Source organism: Biomphalaria glabrata, chromosome 6, assembly GCF_947242115.1.
Source record: "Biomphalaria glabrata chromosome 6, xgBioGlab47.1, whole genome shotgun sequence".
NCBI lineage: Eukaryota > Metazoa > Mollusca > Gastropoda > Planorbidae > Biomphalaria > Biomphalaria glabrata.
Window position 1 is genome coordinate 12,520,955 of NC_074716.1, and position 20,533 is coordinate 12,541,487.

A 20,533-nucleotide genomic window follows, 5' to 3' on the forward strand; every position below is an offset into this window, starting at 1 on the left:
CTTAGTCTGTCAGACCACTGGGGCACCAATTTCCTCTCTGTCTTTCGCATTGAATTTCTTTCAATGACAGGCCCGTCCGTTCTTTAAGGTTGTCTTTCAAAACCTTTATCTGTCTTCCTTTTCTTCTTTTCAATGCAGGCAGGTTTCTGCGAACCCTGAGTGCCTTGGATTTTGGTCATACTGTTTAAGTTTGCGTTGTCTGACGGTACTATGTGGTCATTGTGGGGCCCAAATGCCATTGTGATCATGTTTCAAATTTCTTCGTTTGTGATGTGGTATTTGTAGGTATTATTAGCTAATATTTAAAGAAAAAATTATAACCCAAATCTGTTAGACCCAATATATATATATATAAATATAAATAGGTGCCAGTACTCAGTGATGGATTGCCTAACTTTTAACTACTAATAAATTAATATTAAACGTTCAAATACAAGAAAAGTAAATTTTTTCCCCCCACATTGAAAAATTTGCCGGTACACTCGGGTACACCGTACAGGTGCCGACCGCCACAAAAAAGCACTGTATATATATTATATATATTACTTACACTATTATTGAATTAGGGTTACTTTGGAAAAACAAAAACTATTAAAGAACAATTACAAAAATAAAGAATGCGATCTCGCAAAGCTTTCCATGTTTTGTTTCATTATTTTATACATTTAATATTTCCAGTCGGTGCCGGCTCTGCCGGTTGTGTGTTGGCCAACCGGCTTTCCGAGGACAGTGATGTCAGCGTTCTGTTGCTGGAAGCGGGTGGCGACGACCGGGGAGATTTCAACCTGATGACTCCAGGTCTCTCTCACCTGAACATGCACTCCAAGTATGACTGGGAGTACTACACCGAGCCTCAGAAACATGGTCTCAAGGGCTACAACCAGAGGGTAAGAACAACGGTACCTAATATGAAGTAAACCATTACTGAGCTTAATGTTAAGTATACAGTACCGTTAGGTTGATTCAGTACTAACAGTAGGTTCGTAGTAAGTTATTTGATAACAGGGAGTTGAAAAGTGAATTAGATGATACCATGAAGTTAAGCAAGGAGAGGAGTCCAATAGACACCAAAGCTGGAGACGACACAGCCAATCTTCACAAGCTACAGGGTTAGCAAGAAAAGATCTTAGCTTTAAGTGAAGTAGGAGGCGCGGTGGCTGAGTGGTAAAGCGCTTGGCTTACGAATCGGGTGTCCCGGGTTCGAATTCTGGTGAAGACTGGGATTTTAATTTCGGGATCTCTGGGCGCCTCTGAGTCCACCCAGCTCTAATGGGTACCTGACATTTGTTGGGGGGAAAATGTGCTGTTGTGCTGGCCACATGGTACCCTCGTTAAACATGGGCCACAGAAACAGATGACCTGTACAACATTTGCACGTACATTTTTAGAACTCCAATTTTCACAAAATTTTGTTTCGGTGCGCACAATTATTATTGATGCGTAGTGATAATGGTGCGCAATGTTCGACAATATCTGAACTGATTTTAATAGAACGCACGCGAGAATCAGGGTATAGTATAGACTCCATTTGTTTTGTTCACTTAGAAAACATTTTGTCTGACATAGAAGATCTAATCCTGTCTCGTTCAACCTTTACGTGGTTAATATTCAAACGTGTTGTTTTTTTTAAACTTCAATGAATATAAAACTTTTTTTTATCCCTGTAAAAATAAATTGATCACATGCACCCCCCCCCCCCCCACACCTTTTCGGTGGACCCCACAGTTTTAGAAATGCTGCTCAAATGTGATACCAGCTCTTAAAATGAAGATAAGCTTCCAGAAATTATCCCGAGGATTAAAGATGATAAACAAGACATACTGATTTCTTTAAACACAATAAAGTCATTCGAATAATAGAGCAATATATTTAACTGAGCTGATCGACCCAAACCCGTTTCCTCATGTTATATCCTTATAGCAACATTTGTTTTCAGAACTGCCACAATGATTTAGAAATTTCTGTTCCGATATTTGAATTTTAAATGTCCGCTCCCTAGTTTATCTTGATATGTGATATTTAGGCCTATAACTACAATCATATATATATATATATATATATAGGTCTGTGGTTATAACGTTTACTGACCTAAACATAATTGTTACTTACTTTTATGTTTTTTTTAAAATTAGTTTTTAAAATCATTTTTTTTTTGTTTTTGCACAGAGGTCTTTCTGGCCAAGAGGGAAAGTTCTGGGCGGCACTTCCAACTTATACAGCATGGTTGTCATTCGTGGACACAAGCTAGATTATGACACATGGGCGGAGCTAGGATCTGAAGGGTGGAGCTATAACGATGTTCTACCGTTTTTTAAAAAGTCTGAAGACATGCAAGACCCAACACTTGCTCAATCAGGTAATAGTTTTGTGAGTTTGGTTGGATGCATGACATACGAGTGATTGATATGCAGATCAGATAAAATATGCGACATCGTTCCGACCATAGCTGGTGTCAGATGGCCAAACTAAGTCTCAAACAACTGCCTACGGGAAACAACTCGACTAACACCAAAAGAACAAGAAATCAAACGGCGCAAGTTGAGTTGTATTGGGCACACGAAGAACAGCAGACGACATTGCAAGACTGGGCTGGGACCCACAGGGGAATAGAAAGTCTGGGAGACCTAAGGAAATAAGAAGGAGATCGGTAGAACAAGAAGCAAAGATGGCAGGATGGACATGGGCCAACTGAAGGGAATTACCGATGGCGAAGTACTGTTGTGGCATTATGCTCCACCTGGAGTCTTCGTGACTCGCAAAGACCTTCCTTCGGGGAACAGTACCAGGAAAAAGAAGAAGAGGCAGACAGATAAAGCGATGGAAAGACATCATGAAAGAGTGGACGGGTCTGGCATTGAAAGAGGCTCTGTCCAAAGCTAATGCCCAGCCATTAATCTCATTTCCGAGAGATGATCCATAGTCTTCACGCGACTAAAGGCAGCACGGACACCTTCCCCCCCCCCAGCTGGTCAACAGAAGAGATTGAACCATAACGCATTGAAAGAAATATGAAAGAAGCGATTAAAAAAAAGAAGCAACACAAAACATGACTCTGTCACAGCTTCTTACAAGTTAACACTTTCACGTCTTCTTAAAAGGAACTAACAACTACCAACTATCTTTCAATGGCCCTAGAGGGACCCTAGTTGTCATGGGCCCTTTCGCTACTACGCCCCTGAAAAAACTATCCCACTGAATAGACCAGAATTGATCGCACTAGCCTATACAAATCTTTAAACATTGCCTCTTAATCACCGGGCGTCTATCTCAAACCCGCCCTCTCCTTTTTGTTGTTTGGCCCATCTAAACAAACATTGGCAATGGCGATTAAAAAACAAACATTATAAAAGTAAGACGTCTTCAAATGTCACGTCCGACGTGATGCCATGAGCAGGACACCTTGGTGCAGCCGGCGGCTTGATGAGACGTTTTCACATCTTAATGTCCGTTTTACTGCCTTCGTTCATGGCTGTGTGAGCGTGCGTGTGTGAGCATGTGTGTGTGTGTGTGCTTAAGCAGATTTAATGCCAAGATATTGGAAATATAAATATTCTAGAGGCTTCATGGAAATCCGAAATATGTATTAATTACCCCCAAAAGACATCTATTTTTCATGGATTTAACCGCGTCTCAGCCGGACTATTTCTATAAATATTTTGTTTATCTCGCAGCTGGACACTCAGAAATGTTTTTAGTTTTTATTGAAAATGTTAATTTTGTCATCATTGGTTTCCAGAAAGCTCTCTGTTTAAAATAACTTCTGCCAGTGCTGCAAGATCGTGCTGTCACCTCAATTCCGAAAGCTATATTCTTTCTTCTTTTTTTGTTTGCGTAGGCCTGAGGGCAAGGGGGTAATGCGGTTCAAATTAGTGCTTACGAAAATGAGGCTATGGGAGAAGGCGTAGCCGTTAGATAAATGCTCTGATTTCTAGCAAACCGTTTTGAAAAGACAATACATTTCATATTCCAATGAATAATAAATTTATATTGTTTTTATGTATTCTTCAATATTATTTGTCATTGTCCATTACAGGAATGGGCTATTGAGATTCTTTAATAAATCTCGAGGACCACCAATTCTTACCATTTTGTTTTTGCCGAGATATTGGCGGGTATTCCGATTTCGTTCTTTTCCCCTGTGGTGTTAATTCTACCTCCAAGACTCGCTATCACGTGTTTAATGGCCATTTCACAGATGGCGATTCCTTCACGGAAAATGAGCATGAGCGTTTCTCTCAAAGACATAATTGAGATCCTCTCTTTGAAAGCCATGATTGCGTTTCCTCCAAGCATGTTTTAAATCTGTATCCATCTTTAGACATCGTCTGCCTCCTATTTTATTTCTGTGCATTCTATTCTCACGTCAACAGTTCAGAGTGCTTGCCCCGCCCCCCTTCCCAAGTGCAATGCGGAAGTGTGCTGAATTAAAGTTTCATAAAAATGTTTTACAGGAAACGCAGATATTTGGATTAAAAAAAATACAGTTATGAAATCTAGATTGAAAGTTAAATAGCAAAGGGTGTGGTGGTCGAATGTTTTTTCACTTATGAAGATTGGATCCCTTTAATCTTCGGGATTTTAAAAATTTTAATAAGTACTTGACATCAGCAAATGCGGTTGGTCGTTGTGCTGGTTATATGAAACCTTCCTTAGCTTTTTCTATAATCTGCTCCATGGATCGCAACATCCACAAAATTGGGGGCGGGGGGGGGGGGAAGTTGGAAGACTTCAGTGTACTAAACGCCAACTGTCTTACAGGTAGAAAATAACATTTCTTGTTATAATGACAAAGACAAATATTGTTAATGAGTGTTCAAATCTGTTAATGAGTGTTCAAATCTGTTAATGAGTTGTCAAATCTGTTAATGAGTGTTCAAATCTGTTAATGAGTGTTCAAATCTGTTAATGAGTTGTCAAATCTGTTAATGAGTGTTCAAATCTGTTAATGAGTTGTCAAATCTGTTAATGAGTTGTCAAATCTGTTAATGGAGTTGTCAAATTTGTTAATGAGTTGTCAAAACTGTTAATGAGTTGTCAAATCTGTTAATTAATGGAGTTGTCAAATCTGTTAATGAGTTGTCTAATCTGTTAATTAATGGATTTGTCAAATCTGTTAATGAGTTGTCAAATCTGTTAATGAGTTGTCAAATCTGTTAATTAATGGAGTTGTCAAATTGGTTAATGAGTTGTCCAATCTGTTAATTAATGGAGTTGTCAAATCTGTTAATGAGTTGTCAAATCTGTTAATTAATGGAGTTGTCCAATCTGTTAATTAATGGAGTTGTCAAATTGGTTAATGAGTTTTCCAATCTGTTAATTAATGGAGTTGTCAAATTGGTTAATGAGTTGTCAAATCTGTTAATTAATGGAGTTTTCAAATTGGTTAATGAGTTGTCAAATCTGTTAATTAATGGAGTTGTCAAATTGGTTAATGAGTTGTCAAATCTGTTAATTAATGGAGTTGTCAAACTGGTTAATGAGTTGTCAAATCTGTTAATTAATGGAGTTGTCAAACTGGTTAATGAGTTGTCCAATCTGTTAATAGAATTGTCAAATCTGTTCATGGAGTTGCCAAGGTAGCAAAATTCTTTATCAATTTATTGTAATAATTGCACAAACCCATACATATTCTAACATGTTTCTTGGTTTTTAGAATATTGATATCCAGAACCTTTTTAATATTATTGTCTATTTGGTGTTACTGAACCTTTAGAACTATTATGACCCATGAATGTAATTGATCTAGTACCAAGGACTAATTTGTGAAGTTGTTAAGCCACGAAGTCTTAACGTTAGCAAAAACTATTTCAAGTTCTAGATCTTGTAGATGTTCTTGCCTTGTGTCGCTATAGACACAAATATCATCTATGACATTTGGGCAATCTTCCAACAGTGTTCTCATGTCTTTAGTACAGGTACTACCAGCACTAAACAATTGCCATATGACGGAAGTTAGGACTTGGTACGAAGATTAACTGCCACTCATTGAGATAGTGTTAAAATTAAAGCTGAATTCTTTTTATTTTGTTTGCAGAAGTAGCGTCCTTGACATTGGTCATCACGAAGCTCTTCAATATGGAAATCATTTTTTGCTACACAAGGAAGAGCCTAGAAAAATAAATGTGATTCTGAAGTGTCTAAAAGTTCACAAAAAATTATCACATGCCTGAATCACGGATTGCGAAAAAAAAAACAACAAACGAGACCCAATAAAATACTCAGAAGGACACATTTCTTATTCCATATGCTAGGACCAATTCGTATCCTTCTTTCCTAGTGCTATTAGAGCAGTGTTTCCCAAACTGTGTTCCGCGAAACCCTAGAGTTCCGCGAGGCCTGAATAGGTGTTCCGCGAACTACTGGAATAATTTAGTAGTAGGCCACCACGTGAATTAATCTCTCTAAAAGAAAGCAAAGTGTTCCGCTTAATACTCAGAATGTGCAAAGCGTTCCGTTAAGAAAAAAGTTTGGGAACCACTGTAAAAGAGCATGGATTGGGTTGCCTGAATTGAATTCACCGATTAACATTCACTACTAGATTGACACATAGATATGCCTAGGTCGTAATTATCTTCTCTTCTGATGTAACGTCTGTAAGTTATAAGATAAGATAAGATATACCATTTAAAAAATATATCTTATCAACACTGTCTGTTCACCGGAAACACCCAAAAGATACCTATTTATAGTTTTCCCGTCATAACTGAAAATCTCGAATATTTCGACGTCATGTGTTAATTCAAAACATTATTGTCTCTACAGAATTCCACGGTACTGGGGGACCGCTCAAAGTATCGGTGCCCAAGACAATGCCCTTGACCGACATTCTTCTTGCTGCTGGTCAAGAACTAGGGCTAAAGATAAGTGACCCGAATGGAGAAGTCATGGAAGGTAACTTGATTGGATTGATTTGCACTTTCTACTTTTAAAGTGTTATCTTTCCATAACTTCTTTCTAATACCAATGATTCTCACGCTATTGGCTGGATGGCAAGTTTAGTACTTGTTGCGCAGCCTGGGGAAAGATACATTTCTATACCTATTTAAAAAGCTGATATCAACTCACTCTGTCTCTGTCTATCTGTATGGTAAAACGTTTGAACATGTTATTTCTTCCATTTCCCAATCTCGGATCAATTTAAAATTTTGCACAATTATTTATTCAATCTGACAAGATATGAGTAAAAAAAATCTAGCAAATTAGTTAATTAATGGTTGATGATTGTCACGATCTGATGGCGTGCTGGATGTCACGTTGAAGATTATCTTGATCTGAATTGCACAACCAATGATCGTGATTGCCGAGGATCTAGAAATAGTCAGTTGATAAGATGATCATTTAGAAGTTGCTAGTTGATAAGATAATCATCTAGAAGTTGCCAGTTGATAAGAGGATCATCTAGAAGTTGCTAGTCGATAAGATGATTTAAGTATATTAATATTATATTCAATGAAGAAACTTCTCCTCGTCAAATACAAATACTTTAATTCAAAACTTGGAAAAGCTATTCACAATAATTACAATGGCAAACTGTAATTGAACAAAACAGATACAATATATATTTTTACTAGATTAAATGATCTACACAATATAATCATTATGTCCTCTTCCTCTGAGTTCCAACTCGAGACTCTAATACATCTTATCTCTACACTTTTCCGCTCGAGACTGGAGGTAATCTCGAATCTTTCAGACCTTTGGGCGTTACCACGTGACTAATATCTCCTTGCCGCTTGGTTAATCAATTTGACCAATAAAATACAGATTATCGTACAATAATTAACATTTCTGACCAATCACAATTATTCCAAAAAGAAGGTTGCTGCATGCTTGGATTTCCCCGAGCTAGCTGAAATCTTGCCGACAAACCTTGAGCTAAATATAGACTAAGCGTACGTGACAATGATAATTACTTTGTTTGATATCGAAATAAGGGAAAAATGCTACTTAATGAGAGATGTGGATTTAATCCCCTTTTTAGGCTTAGACAAGTTTTTCTCCCAATACCCCATTCTCGGAATAAGTTGAAATTTAATTTTGAATAATTATTCATAGTCCATGACAAAACATTAAACAATCCAATATATACATGCTCTTGTTTTATATAGCAGGAAGGGAACTATACCCTGTAATTCTCAGATAAATGCAGTAATTAGCGATTCTTTCCTTTAGATAAGCTTTGTTTTTAAAAGTATTCTTTTTTCTATTGCTTGTTTCTTATTGCTTGGACTTGCTTTAAGCGCGAGTCAGAGGCGAATGCCTCTGTTCGCTGCGACTTGCGCTTTTGTCAAACCAGGGAAAGAATTCGTACTTGACATGTGGCGGTATAAGATGAATTAGTTCCCCTTGAGTAGGCTTGATCCATAATTGAACACTTTTATTTTTTAAATGCATTCTTTCCACACCCTTTTCTTCCCTAACTGGTCCAGACAAGTGATAGGATCATAGCGTAATGAGAAAGCTAAAAGCATGACATTGTGCCTAACAAAAACAATTGGTAAAATTATTTCTAATCGCACATATTTATTATAGCTAGTCTAGATCTATTAAAAATTTAATTACATGAATGATCCAAACTAATTGATATAATTGATATAATTACATACAATACAAGCTTTGTTTTTTAAAAACAGTATTTTTTTTTCTTGGTTTGTTAACAATGTTTAGTTATTTTAATTATAAATCTTAGACTTGATGTATGTCCACTGGTCAGAAGATGACCGAGAATGCGATGGACAAAAAGAATGGGTGAATGGAGCTATCAGTGCGGACAGTACTCTCCGGAGAGTCCTATTTCAAGCGATGGCTCTACTTCCTATTCGTCTTCCCAAGATGCCCAGGTGTTAGATCCAGCATCCAGCATCTATCACGAGTGTTCTCTCATTGAATACTCATTTATTTCACGTGATCAGAGACTTCCGAGGACTTGAAGGTGGACACATATGCTGATCAACTTAAAATAGCATATAGAACAAATTTATTTAGATTTCATTTACAGGCGGATCCTAATTGCAAAACCCGGATCCAGTGACTAAAAATTTGCCATCATTGGGGGGGGGGGGGGGTTGACCTATTTGGGGGCCCCTGCATTTTGCGTAATATTTAATATAGAATGTAAAAAAACGCTCATTTTGGGACCCCTTTAAGTGGGGGCCCCGGGGGATTTTCAATTTCTTCCCCTCCCTCCCCCCACGCTAGCTGCACCTCTGTTCGGATTACCTTCAACATAATGTGTTTTTTAGACTGACATTGTTATTTTAGTGCAGGTGTTGTTAAAGTGAATTCGAGTCTAACGCGTTATTTATGTGAAAATGGGGAAAGTGGGGTAATATAAGATGGTGGTCAATATGGGCATTTGTGATATTTTTTTCATAGGTCGGTATTATATAAAATTTAGCGAAGCGGAAACGAGGCTTAAGCTAAGAAACAACATTCGCTATTTTAATTCACATTGTGTATTGCAATATTAGTCTAATAGAATGTTTTTTAGAAAATTGGTGGTTTTCTTTACATTACATCACATTTTTTTAAGGATGTCTAAATGCTTAAAAAGTAAGCTATCAAATTATATTTGGTATATAATAAATTCATGAGCAAATATTAAGAATAAAACAGTTTTAAAATTCTGATCAGCACAGCGATATGGTTGTACTAACAAACTTTTCAGTGTTCTACCCTGTGGGTAACATGGGATACCAAGTTGGGGGTCAATTAGGGTACGATGTTTTTTATATGTTTAAGTGCTCAAATGTTACATCTAGATCTTAATTGGTGGGGAAATGTTCAAGCAGAAGAAAACCCCAAAATAATCAGCTCATATAAAAGCTGACTTAGCCAATAATATTAATTAAAATGAAGACAATTATTTTTTCTCATCCGCTCAGGTGCGCGCACGGTTCACTTTACATAGCCTCTTTTTTATTGTCTATTTAACAGAAAATATTTTTAAAATAATACAATTTTTGTGATGTTTTAAACTGTTTGTTTTGTTTACTTGGTTTACAGAATTATATTTTGTTTGTATTTTTTTTAGTTTTCATACATTGATTGGTTCTCCCATATTATCCAGTTATGGCGGGTACTACTAGATACTGAAATGATTTCATTTTATTTCTATAACTCAAAATGTAATGCTCGAATCCATCTGATCTTTAGCGAAAAGTTTATTTCATATTTACTGAATCCATTTTATATTAGCGTTTGGTAAAAATATATCAATTATAAGTTTTATAACTCTTTAAAGTTAAGTATCTCATATTACCCCACTTTCCCCAATATGTTTTGGATGGTAAACACGTCTAGGTATTGTCAGAAGTGAAATCTGATGAGCGAATATCCAATTTCTTTTTTGTTCTTTATTTATTTTCTCTACTCTTCTCAAAATCAGGGCTCTCCCAGACACAGTCTCACTCTTATAAAGGAGTTCGCTGGAGCACGTCACGTGGTTACATCCACCCAATCCTATCACGCAAGAATCTGCACGTGTACCTCAACTCTCACGTGACTAAGGTAAACATTCTCTTGTAATGAAGGTAAACATTTTAATACGTCTTTTATGAAAGTATGGTTTCTGACTATAGGGACCTTCTCTTGTTCAAAAACAAACGAACACTTTAAAAAATCTGACCAGTGACTTATATTTGTACCAGCTACCTGCTTTCCTTTTCTTGAGCGTTCAGCTAAAAACGTTTTTTCTGTATTGAATTAGACGTCAGTTCCAATATTTTCTATTAGAGATTTTCATACATGGTGGAAAAATATCAATATCAAGCTATTGGGTGTATCCGTTGTACAAAATGAAGAAAATGTTAATAAGATTTATTTTTTTGAAAAGGTATATGGGTAATTTGTATGCACTTTTTGGCACTGCAGAATGCAATGTTTATAAACTCTTCTGTTTGTAGCGCAGCGCGCTCACACACACACACACATATAAATTAATATGAAGAAAGCATTAGAGTTCTATAGGTTATAGGTTACTGCTTTTACTAGACTTTTCAAATATCTAGTTAGAAACATAGAGACATTGTTTAGTTTATTGTGAAACTTTTCAATGCGACTAAAACGAACCAACTTCCAACAACTGGCTGTGCTTAACTCTCCGATGACCTTTTTCTTTGACATTGTGCAGATCTTGTTTGAAGGGAAACAAGCCGTGGGCGTGTCTCTCATCCACGAAGGGCGTAAGGAGACTGTGAGAGCCAACAAGGAAATCATTCTGTCAGCCGGGGCTATCGGCTCCCCACAGATTCTCATGCTGAGTGGCATAGGACCCAAGGAGCATCTGACAGAGCTGGGGGTAAGTGACGTCGTTGGTGCGAAATGAAAGTACAACAAAAGATTTTGTCTCTTGGGACATGTAGTAGTATTCAATTGTTTTCTCCAATGGCTACTGTGACATTATTTATTTTGAAAACCCATGGTATACCCTTTCCGCGAAAGTCGAATCTGCGAACGACAAAGGACAACTGTAGCACCTATCGCACCTATTGTTCTTAAAGAACGTCAATTTGGCTTCGGCAGTCGGACCGCACATCGGGAGAGGTTAATAATACTATTATTAGTGCAAAGCGACAAGCCAAGAAAGTTCCGTGACTGAATCCGTCTGTGACCGTCTAAGAAAGAATTTGGTAATTGCCAGTGTTCTGGTTCTCCTTCGTATTTAATAGTTACTATAGTATTATTATTATTATCTGGTTTGTTGACTTTTCATGCAAAATGTTTCTGAATCACTAGTTACGTACCTTAACAGTCGAAATCTTTTATGCAGAACAATTGCAAAACAATATGTAATTAATGAAAGGCCAAAAGTACAGTACCTACGTTAGCATATGACACTCGCCAAGGGCCCCGCGCTCTGCTAAGACATGTCATTTTGGGTTCTATTTTCTTTTGTTCAGATACCAGTAGTTGCAGACCTGCCTGTTGGTTCCAATCTACAAGACCATCTATTTTATGAATACTCGATAGGTCTAAATCAAACAGTGAGCGCTAGTCCTGAGAAACTGGATTCCCTTTGGTCTCTCTTACAGCTCAAGTTGTTTGGTTCAGGTAAGTCGATGCTATAAGTGACATTGAGGGTCATTTCGAGTGACAGTGAAGGTTATAACTAGTGACATTGAGGGTCATGTTGAATTAGAGAAAAGGTTATGACCATTGGCTATGACGAGGTAAAAGCCAAAACCTAAAAAAATTAAAATGTTGTGTTTAAAAAAACAAAAAAAGCGCTGAAAAAATAAATTTATTACATAATAGAATGTGAGAGCATTTATGATTTTTAGAGGCCACCGAAAGGGGAAAAGACGATATTAGTTTTGTGTGGTCTGTCTGTCTGTCCTTCCGTCCCGTTTAGATCTCGTAAACTATAAAAAAAATGTTAAAATCTGACATCATAATATTTTAGACCATTCAAAGCTATGAGACAACGGCTACTTTTTTTTTTTCTGAAAGCGAAAAAAATCTAATTTTTAAAAATCAAGTATACAAGCAGTTTTTCGAAAAAATACACCATTTTTACAACTATTCACTATTATTATTCACAAACACAGGAGGCCATTTAGTAAAGGATATACACACTCACCATATTTTTAACACATTTATGCAAATGATTTTAGATTTTTAGATTTTAGAGAAAAAAAAATGCAGTATGCATATAAAGAGAACATAATTTAAAACAAAAATTATAAGTATTTTTTCATATTATCGCGTGAACTGCAGTGTTCCGCAATGATTACGTAACACTTAACTAAAAGAATTTTTTTTTATTGAATTTTTTTTTTATTCTTGAGTTTTTGAATAAGAGATTGACCCTTTACAAAACAATTAGATCAACTAGATAATCATACACTTTTAACTTCACCTTCACCTATCCACTGGTCTGCTGCACCGTTGGGGCACTACACAAAATCTGTCAACCTTCTTTCTCCATTCTTCACTGTCATTTGCCTTTGATAGAATTTCATTCTGATATTCTTTCTGAAAATATTGAAACCTGCCTTTTTACCTGAATCAGATGTCCTTTATGGTTCGAGATGACCGCATCCCTTCTATAACCATGTGACCCGGGAAAGGATGAGAAATTGGCTCTTCACCAACTCCTCTGTCAGGAGTCCCACGTAGCCTAGTCCATAGGTGATCATGTAATCACACCTGGCTTGTCATGTTGCACGGTCCTCCAAGCCCCGACATGAGTTCCTCCTCTCATGCGGGGCCGCCCAAGCCCCGCGTGGGGGCCCTCCTTATGCCTATACTATCCCAACGCAACCGTGAGGGGACCACGCGTATGGGCCCCGTTGGGGAACGGGTCGATGGGGGTTTCGGACTGGTTAGGAAGTCTTTTTCACATCCCCACCACGCGCAGGTGCACTCACTAGAGCATACAGTGGTAGCTCACTGGGGAGCCCTGTTTGCTCTCGTTCTTAGCCTTTCCCCGGGCGGACGTTTCCACGGAGGTGCCACGCTGAGGCGACGGGAGCTGGTAATCCTCCCTGCCTTTTTTTTACCTGCCTGGTGGACCACTTCGGGGGCCGATTTTCAGTCTTTGTAACCAGGTTAAGTACTGTAATAGACATTTTAGTAGAATATGAAGTTTTTAGCACACTGTTATACGCGTGTGTATGTGTTTGGTTGTTTCTATGGTGAGCGTGGGAAGAGGTTAGAGATTGGTTGTGAATGATGCAACTTAAGTGGCATTGTCGTCATTGGTCCTAGATAGGGGAGACGACTCCAGAACGCGAGAATTAAAGATTGTATTATTGCATTGAGTTATATTTTGTTAAAAAATAGTATTACTAAAGTCTACTACATTTATTTGATCTCATACCAACTTGAATCTGCCTATATTATAATAAAAGTAATATTCAATATTGTTTACAAGGAAGTTATTCAAGTTATTTGAAACTTTATTATTTAATAAATATTACTTATACAACAGTTTGGTTGTCTACCAGCAGTATGATTCTGTAGGAGGAAAAGAATTATCAAAAAACACACACCTACGTGGGTTTTTAGTACCGAATCTGAGTTTTATTTCTTGTTCAGTCTTTGTAGTACAGTGTTTGAGTTCTTTGTATTGTATAAAAAATCTTAGTACTTTATATCGCCAGCACTTTTCGTTTGACAGTGCACAATGTATTCCCTCTGCTGATGTTAGATTTGTCTCCCTTACATACACCAGGTGTGCTGAGTTCCAGCCACTTCGTGGAAGTTCAGGTCTTCGACTGTACGGATGAGAAGAGCCGGAAGCGGAACTACCCTGACTTTCAGATCATGTTCCATCAAACTCCTTGGACCGTCGAGTCTCTCCGGAAGTTTGGCTACAGCGAAGAGGTAGTTCCGCCTCTTTTTTGACATTGAATCTGTTTTCTGAAAATCATGATAAAGGTGAAATATAAACAAATGGCGTGGTGGCTGAGGGGTAAAGCGCTTGTCTTCCAAACAGGGGGTTCAAAACCTGGTGAAGACTGGGATTTTTAAATTTCGGGATCTTTGGGCGCTTCTGAGTCCACCCAGCACTAATGGATACCTGACATTAGTTGGGGAAAAGTAAAGGCGGTTGGTCATTGTGCTGGCCACATGACACCCTCGTAACAGTGGGGCACAGAAATTCCCGAGTCGTATAGCCCTATAGATCGCATGGTCTTAAAGGGGAATTAAACTTTTTTTTAAAATAAATAAAAAACAGATGAAAGTATAAATGATTTGAATACTTATATCTATTTTTCTAAATAAAAAAATTCAATTACATTTAAACAACACACCAACAGTTTATCGATTGCTTCTTACTGCTTTTCACAATATTAATTCGTTTTGTGGATACTATTTAATTTCCTAATTTGTATCGTTAAACACCGAGCATTCATTCTAAAAACAAAGTCACAAAGTGTAGTAAATCAGACATTGCAATGCGAGGTCATATATAAGAGTTCTCATCATTCACAGATAAATGTATGCTTATTTTTTGCAATCAACAAAGTTCCATAACCTAAGCAACTCCTTTCTTTTTTTTTTTAAACAGAGCAATCATAATGACTAATAGCGAATTACCTCCCATTTCTACCATTTCCTATTTTCTCTTTTCATGCGATTTTATTTTTTCGTTTTAAGCCATTTCGTAAGTTTTCTTTGCAGACGTTGAAAGAGTCTGAACACCGTAACACACACACTGATATGTTTGCTTGTGAGGCTTCTTTACTGCGGCCTGAGAGTCGGGGCACCATCAAGCTAAGGTCAAGTGATCCCTTTGACTACCCGATCCTTGACCCCAACTATCTTCATAGGCAAGAGGACGTGGACCTTTTAGTACGAGGTAGGACTAATTATCTGATGGACTAAACGACTCTAGTGACCGGATATCATTCAGTAAATAGAGTTATAACTTGTCTCCCTTTTATAGCACCTCAATTCGGCATAGACCCTATGGAGCCTGGAACCTTCTGGGTGGGGGGATTTAATTACCCAGACACGGATCCCGAAAACGGCTCTAACGATTTTCCTAGAAATTTGACAGTTTGTGTATACTGTTTGGGAAAGAATTATAGGCTCGCTGGTTACACAAGGAGAGCTCTAGTTTGACCGTTTAATTTTTCAAAGTAAAAAACAAACAAAACTAATTATAATTTGACTAGAGATCGAGAAAATATTTATCTTGAACGGACTATACAATTTTGGTATTTCTCATGTAGGCATTATTCATTCAAGAGTTGTTGTTTTTTCTGCATCGTATTCTAAGTCTACATCTAAATGCCTGTTATTGCAATTGTTTAAAGTCTAGTAGATCTATACATTTGCTAAATCAGGATACTTTCTCCAGAGGTTGTCAGGGAAGTGGTCAGGGAGGTGGTCAGGGAGGGGGTAAATGTGGCGGGGTAAAAATGCATTATTTAAAATTAGTAATTGAGAGAGAAAAAAATCGCCCTATAAGTTGTAGGGAAGCATTGTTGTTTTTAAAAAGTATTTGAAATGACGCAATAACGCAATAAGAAAGACACTGAAAGCAATACTTTGAAAGAGTGAAGTTCGTAGTTCTATTTGACAGGCAAAGTGAAACATTTATGATTTGGTTTCGATCAGTTGAAAGCAAGAAGTTTACACCAGTGAGTTGATTGTATTGAAGCCCACTATGATGAGGTAACTGGAAAGAATTGATTTCAGAAAGTTCAGAATTGCAACGCGTTGACTGGAATAGATTGCATTCTGAGAACAATAAGTTGACTGCAAGAAGATGAAGCCAATAGATTGACTGTAGCGATTTGACTTGCATGGCTTTGACAGTGTTAACTTGACTGTCATGAACTGACAGTTATGAATTGTTCGCAATAAATGGACTGTCATGAGCTGAGTAGACTACATTCACCTTACTACAATAAGCTGACAGCTTCAACTTGACTGCAATGAATCGACAGCAATATCTAGATTGCCAAAATTCAAAAGCCATTATATGACATCAGGGATTCGACATCTGAGAATTTTTGATATTCTTTGATATTCTGACTACATTTAGATATCTTTAACTATTGTATCGTTTGTATAACTTCAGGTATTCGATACTGTCAACGCTTTGAACAGACCAAAGCCCTGAAAGGTTTAGGTGCGGTGCCAGCCGACAGACCGAACAAGTTTTGCAAAGATCTGGGCTACGACACTGACTCTTATTGGGAGTGTATGGTCCGTCAAAAAATCCACACCATCTATCATCACTCAGGGACCTGCAAGATGGGCAAAAAGGGTGACGCCACTGCCGTGGTAGATCCTAGACTGAGGTACGCCCAATCTGATATATTTCTTTGCTCACTGTTTTTATTATCTTTAAAAAAAAATTCCTTTACGGATACTAGTAAGTTATGTCAATATATGCAATGTTAGATGTATTTTATAACTTAATTTCAGGATCTAATGTTAAAGTGTGAGTTTGTTAAATGTTAATGATAATTGCAGTTTACTTGCGGTAAATGTTACATTATATTTCATTACACGGTCTGTAACATTTGTTGAGGACAAAGAAAGTTGTCTGTCGCTGTTCACAAAACTCTCAAAAACAAGATCCAAGAGTATGAGTATCCTTCGACCTATGGATGGATGCCTGGTCGTGTGCTATACACATCGCGATGGGTCCGAGTTCGAACCCTGATTCCTGTCCCGTGATGCCTTGCAGAAAGTTTGAGCTAGGACTTAATAATCTTCACATCTGAAGGAACGACCGACAGACATCAAACCGACAGAATCTCAAAGTCTTTTCACCCCTCCCCACCTCCAGGTAGATTTAGTGCTTTCTTAGTACTTGATCGTATCTCATGTCTTTTCACCCCTCCCCTCCTCCAGGTAGATTTAGTGCTTTCTTAGTACTTGATCGTATCTCATGTCTTTTCACCCCTCCCCTCCTCCAGGTAGATTTAGTGCTTTCTTAGTACTTCATCGTATCTCATGTCTCTCCAGGGTCCATGGTGTCAAGGGTCTCCGTGTCGCTGACGCATCCATCATGCCACTGATTCCATCTGGTAACACTCACACGCCAGTGGTGATGGTGGCGGAGAAGGCGGCCCACATGATCAAAGAAGACAGACACGCTTCTGGATGAAACTAACCCACTTCCTAGTTTCTAGTCTAGTTTACAATTTACATTTCATGACTTCACTATGACTTCACTGTGACTTCACTATAACTTCACTATGACTTCACTATGACTTCAGTCTGCATCACTGTAACTTAGAGACATCTGTCGGAACAAATTTCAAACTAGGATTAAAAAAATATACATAAAAACTAATTATTCAATACTAGGATTAAATGCAACAAAGTAGCATAAGTTTTTTTTTAGGATATTTTTTTATGTTTCATTGTTACCATCATTGTTCCTGTCTATTCATCAAATACTATTTCCCTGACAAACTAAATATATTCCATCAAACTATTTTAATTTGGTTAACTTTTTTTACCATAAAAATTCTTTCTGTATTTTAATATTTTTAAAAAATTCTTTATTAATTAATCCCAGTTTACTTCTATATTGGTCAAGAACGAAACACATCTACAAAAACCTACTCTTTAGAACAGTGATTTATTGTCTTTTCTCTCTCAACAAACAACTGAAGAAGAAAGTACATATCCACATTCCCTCTTTTCCCAAGCCATTATTATCTCTACAAATTTCTTAACTTTAATGTTAATTTAACTTTATTTTTTTTTAAGAAGCTTTTCCCAGCACAACCCACATTTTGTTTGTCCTTCTACAGCCGGTAAGGGAAACAACTTATTGGAGTCTGCTTCATCCAGGCCAAGTTTGTCTAACAAAAGGAATTAGTTTTATGTCAACGCCATATGCACCGATATGTACAACAGTCTCTGATCAGTGGCATAGCTAGGGATTTGGGGATCCGGGGAGCTTGGCCTCTTTAGGGGGTCCTGCATTTTGACATTGAACATCATGACATGTACTTCATAACTATATAAGTCTAATGTGTGGGATACATGAAGCATGGTGTCACTAAGTTACACAACGACATGAATAACAAAAGAACGTGGAATTGGCTTACTAACTCATGCCGAATAAAAATATTTGAACACTCATCTGGGGGCGCCTCTCAAGAGGGGGCCAAGGGGGATTTTCTAATGTGGACCCCACTTCCCCCACCCTAGCTACGCCACTGCAGGTGATGTGTCTTATTCTTGTGTGTTTTAACTGTGTGATTATTAAAAGGGCCTGACTGTATACGCTACTGACATTTACAATACAGAGAAGCATATTACATAACAGGCATGTTTCTTGTAACAACTTTAAGAATAGTTGACAGAATCCTACATGGCATGTATGTGGCTCGTATTGATGTTAGATTAGCTTGCTACTTATCTTGAATGCATTTTGTATTGACGATTAGATTCATGTACAGTACAATACTACATATTAGTGTATTTTTAAAACACCTGTTGACTTGAATGCTGCACACTTGTGTAGAGTAAACAAATACACTGCATGTTTGAATTTGCTTTTACAATCTGACACAGTAATTAAAACTTAACTTGCATGTAGCTTAGTAGATTAATACAAAGTGCTAGTCAATGTTTAATCATCAGATTTTGTTTGGTCTGTCTTTTACATTTTATTGGGCTATTGGGATCTAGAAATCAATATCCTAAACTTCCCCCTTTTTTCCTGCTATTCTGTCTCATTCAGTGTAAGGTCTCGCCTATTCCTGAATTCATCCAGTCGTCTGCCTGCATCTCTTTCCTTTATCAATGCTTTTAAAGAGATCCACTCCAGACGTCATTTTACTTTGGAAGCAGTCAATGACACACGCGTCAAAAAAGTATTAAAATAACAATATGCGAATTGCAGTTTCTTGTAAGATGCTCTTAAAAATCCAGGCAGCGAGAGTAGCTTGTCAGAATGTTGAGGTAGCAACACTCTTTTCACAATAGCCAGTAATGGAAGATAAATACAATGTATTATTTTTTTTTAATTATTATTATTGATATTAATATTGCTTCAAGATAGCGGGGTGCTCATGGTCTCTGATCGACTATTGAAAATGTCTGAACTTCATCGGAGTTCGAACTCGTTGATCAAGCAGAATTGTGCTGCTCAGTGCACGTTGGTCCAATCACTTGTGAGGGTAGGGGGTATCTGGGAGTTGTGATTTTGTTATTTGAGACTTTCCTTGAGAATTGCAAAAATTATTACATCCTATCCCAAGCGTCCTTAAGGGGCAAGGTTCGAACTCAAAAACATTGTGAGAAAAGTCCGGAGCGCACGACCAGGCGGCCGTCTATCCGTTTGTTAGGCGCTTCCGCTGTGTCGAATACAAACCGAGTGGAGGTAACAGTCAAAGTCATCCAGTAACACCGGCGAAAGGCCGAATAATCAATAGAGGTTGTACATCAAACACGTTAAATAACAATGAAGGGTACCGTCGAATGTCAGGCTACGTTGGTAAAATGCGACTTATTTCTACAACGATATGAAGACCGTCTTGTTCATGTTGACTTCTGTTTCTTTCTGTCTAGAAAAACCCTTATCCCTTTTTTAAATGACGTCATTGTTACTAAGTAAAAACTTCCCTTATTACCGAAACAAATAATGAATTTCTAATCGTGCCACAACACCATGGTGCCTTTGGTCTCTCAAAAAAAAAAAAAAAAAGACTCCGCTTGAAAGAGATCTCATTAACAAATTCCTGTCCTACATCGGTTATCTTATGTCTAACTCCTCAATAATTTAATTAGCGCCAGGAATTTCAACCACTATACTATAATAGAGAATCCGTTGTGGCATCAATAATTCAATCGTTCTATTACGTTATATTCATAACGAGGTGATCATTATATAGTTTGGAGACTACTAAGTTTTTATCTTGTATAAGGATCAGCGGAGTCTACTGACAGGACAAACTCTCTCACACACAGAAAAACAAGTAGGCTAGTTTTGGTCTTTGATCAGACAATTTACTCGACAGACACCTACTCAATAGTTGATGACGTCGCTTCCCAGCAGTGACATCTGCCGGGCAACGGTCAACTCTCGTATTTTTCTCGTGAGTGA

The 20,533-nt window shown here is 37.6% G+C and overlaps 1 protein-coding gene across 1 annotated transcript in view; it reads left to right on the top strand.

Annotated features, from left to right (window-relative positions):
- LOC106076716 (glucose dehydrogenase [FAD, quinone]-like) overlaps window positions 1–19,061 on the top strand; it is a 22,052-nt gene extending 2,991 nt beyond the window's left edge. Inside the window, exons 2-11 of the mRNA XM_056032144.1 lie at window positions 679–887; window positions 2,167–2,356; window positions 6,763–6,891; window positions 10,388–10,509; window positions 11,132–11,299; window positions 11,901–12,051; window positions 14,177–14,328; window positions 15,130–15,307; window positions 16,538–16,760; window positions 17,434–19,061. Coding sequence (XP_055888119.1) covers window positions 679–887; window positions 2,167–2,356; window positions 6,763–6,891; window positions 10,388–10,509; window positions 11,132–11,299; window positions 11,901–12,051; window positions 14,177–14,328; window positions 15,130–15,307; window positions 16,538–16,760; window positions 17,434–17,575 — 1,664 coding nt within the window. The 3' untranslated portion in view covers window positions 17,576–19,061. The remainder of the gene's footprint in view (window positions 1–678; window positions 888–2,166; window positions 2,357–6,762; window positions 6,892–10,387; window positions 10,510–11,131; window positions 11,300–11,900; window positions 12,052–14,176; window positions 14,329–15,129; window positions 15,308–16,537; window positions 16,761–17,433) is intronic.
- The last annotated feature ends 1,472 nt before the right edge of the window (window positions 19,062–20,533 follow it).